At 51.8% G+C, this 3,122-nt stretch overlaps 1 protein-coding gene across 1 annotated transcript in view; it reads right to left on the bottom strand.

Moving 5' to 3' along the window:
• The window catches only part of LOC106819689 (MAP kinase-activating death domain protein-like), a gene marked incomplete at both ends in the record, with an annotated part of 5,432 nt that extends 3,606 nt beyond the window's left edge, over positions 1-1,826 (bottom strand). The window contains 2 exons of the mRNA XM_014824287.1: positions 626-769; positions 1,601-1,826. Coding sequence (XP_014679773.1) covers positions 626-769; positions 1,601-1,826 — 370 coding nt within the window. The remainder of the gene's footprint in view (positions 1-625; positions 770-1,600) is intronic.
• Between the last annotated feature and the right edge of the window lie 1,296 nt (positions 1,827-3,122).

The raw sequence follows: 3,122 nt of genomic DNA, 5'->3' as shown, positions 1-3,122 counted from the left end.
GATAGTATAGAACCATATGGTTCTATATAGCTATAGAACCAGCCATGGCTCTATCTATAGACCACAGATAGAACCATATGGTTCTATATGGCTATAGAGCCAGCCATGGCTCTATCTATAGACCACAGATAGAACCATATGGTTCTATATAGCTATAAAACCAGCCATGGCTCTATCTATAGACCACAGATAGAATCATATGGTTCTATATAGCTATAAAACCAGCCATGGCTCTATCTATAAAGTACAGATAGAACCATATGGTTCTATATAGCTATAGAACCAGCCATGGCTCTATCTATAGAGCACAGATAGAACCATATGGTTCTATATAGCTATAAAACCAGCCATGGCTCTATCCATAGAGTACAGATAGAACCATATGGTTCTATATGTCTATAGAACCAGCCATGGCTCTATCTATAAAGCATAGACAGAACCATATGGTTCTATATGGCTATAGAGCCAGCCATAGAACCAGTCATGGCTCTATCTATAGACCACAGATAGAATCATATGGTTCTATATGGCTATAGAACCAGCCATGGCTCTATCCATAGAGTACAGACAGAACGATATGGTTCTATATGGCTATAGAGCCAGCTATAGACGACCTGTCCCACACCTGTTGTCTCATCCTCCAGGGACTGAGCTTCCATTAAGGCACTAGTTAAGGCAGTTCGCTCCCCAAACACCTGGAAGTACACAGCGTTCAGTTGCTGGCTGTACCACTTCGGCTTGTCGCCGATCAGAAGCGGGTCATAGACTCCTGAAAACATAGACGGCGCCACCATCGTTAGCTCTTCGGGGACACGCACCATTACCGCGGCGACGGCGGCAGCACGGTTACCGTGGCAACGGTGGCAGCACCATTACCGTCGTGACGGTGGCATCACGGTTACCACATACTGTACCATCACCCATTATGTATTACCATGGCGACGGTGGTAGCACGGTTACCGCGACGACGGAAATTGTTACAATTTCTAATGTTAATGTCAAATCTCACCCAAATGTCTTTCACATAAATTCACCACCGTTCATTCCTCTACGATTCGCGTATGTCGTACAACCTACAGCTGATTCCTGTTTCTACATGTGCACTCGCGTTCCTATATATCCCCCCTTCTCTCGAGTAAGTACTAAGATTTGTTATGCAGCCATTGCCGCAGACTGCCTCCGCTCACTGCATCTGTTGCCGCTCCGCAAAAACCACTAGACAGCGAATCAGAACGAGGTTAGTAAACGAAGCCCATCACAGCATCCCCCCATGGCAAACATACCCCCCCCCATCCGTTCTACATTGCGCAAGAGCAATAAAGGTCAAACCCTCTATAGACAGAGCTATCTTGGTTAATTTTTACTCAACCGTGTTAATCAAAACGTCAGCAGTACGTTTTCATCAACACGGCTGAGTAAAACCAAGATAGATCTATTATCTACCAACCGAATGAACTTATTAAATGAGTCCCCCATAAACACTTGTGACGAGTATCGCTAAACACGCCCACGTCCGCGCGCAGTGCTGAGCGGCGGCGGCGGCACCCCGCCATGAGGGGAGCGCAGCGACGTCTCCGACACGACACGCGGCGCCACCTACCCGTGTGCACGCGGTGGAAGGCGACGTTGGTGGGGGCGAGCGACCACTCAGCGTAGAACTCGACGGCCTGGGTTCGCGCGAGCCGCGTGAGGAACGGCGTCCGCTTCGGTCTCGACTTGAGGAAGGCGTTTCCCTGGAAGGCGACGACGGGTCGCGGGTAGAGCCGCAGCGTACGCGTGTGCTCGCTGAAGTTCGCCAGAAGGTTCGGCGAGTTGAAGAAGCGAACCTGCGGAGACGGAGCGGGAGAGACGGTTACCGCGGCGACAGCAGAAACAGTTGCCGCTGCGATGGCAAAGACAGGCGGTTATCATGGCGATGGCAGAAAGGGACGGTTGCTACGGTGATGGCAGGGAGAGACGGTTACCGTGGCAAAGGCAGAGAAAGATGATCACTGTTGCGATGGCAGAAAGGGTCGGTTGTTGTGGCGACGGAGGAAAGAGATGGTTGCCGTGGTGATGACAGACAAGGAATCGCAGTGATCGCATGACGCTACGACCGACAAACAGAAAACTGTGGGTGTGTCATGTGAAACACGTGGGTGTGTCATGTGAAACACGTGGGTGTGTCATGTGAAACACGTGGGTGTGTCATGTGAAACACGTGGGTGTGTCATGTGAAACACGTGTGTGTGTCATGTGAAACACGTGGGTGTGTCATGTGAAACACGTGGGTGGGTCTCTCGCTCGAAGGTGAATAAACAGTCGATGCAGCTTGATTAACGTAATGATCAAACGATGCGTCATCCTATGATCTGCGCGATTGACTGCGTTTACTCGATCGCATGACATCCTTCATAACATTCGCTTCATTCATTAACTCTATTGTTGCATCGTAGGTTCTTCCTCCTGGGCACTGGCCTCATGTCACCATGATGTACACGTATAACACGCACACGCACCCACGCACGCACACTTCTACTTGTATACACACCCGCAAGCACACACACGAGAGAGAGAGAGAAAGTGAGGGGAGAGAGAGAGAGCGAGCGAGCGAGCGAGAAAGAGAGAGAGAGCGAGCGAGAAAGAGAGAGAGAGTGAGTGAGAGANACACCAATGAGGCAACGTGACATGCAAGGCGAGCTGCGGAGGAGGAAAGGTGTAGTGGCGGCGGCGGCGGCGGCGGTGGGGCGGTGGCGCTGGCTGTGGGGGTGGTGGTGGTGGTGGTGGTGGTGGTGGTGGCGCTGGCTGTGGGGGTGGTGGTGGTGGTGGTGGTGGTGGTGGTTGTGGTGGTGGCGGTGGTGGTGGTGGTGGTGGTGGTTGTTGTGGTGGTGGTGGTGGTGGTGGTGGTTGTGGTGGTGGCGGTGGTGGGGGGCACACGGCGCATGCGGGGAAGTGTGGTTGAACAAGAACAAAGAGCGATATCACATGCATCACAAGACCGCTAACGCTGCCTCCGAGAAGACGGTAAACACTTGCTATAGCACCCGCAGGCGAAACATTACCGTCGTACACAGATCAGAAAGCTTACAGACAGAAGCAGTATAGAAGTCACGACGCTCTCTCTCTCTCTCGCGCGCGCGCGG

Source organism: Priapulus caudatus, unplaced genomic scaffold (assembly GCF_000485595.1).
Source record: "Priapulus caudatus unplaced genomic scaffold, Priapulus_caudatus-5.0.1 Scaffold4055, whole genome shotgun sequence".
In the NCBI taxonomy this organism is placed as follows: Eukaryota; Metazoa; Priapulida; class Priapulimorpha; order Priapulimorphida; family Priapulidae; genus Priapulus; species Priapulus caudatus.
The sequence above is the reverse complement of the archived record's forward strand: the minus strand, read 5'-3'. Positions and strand labels throughout refer to the sequence as shown.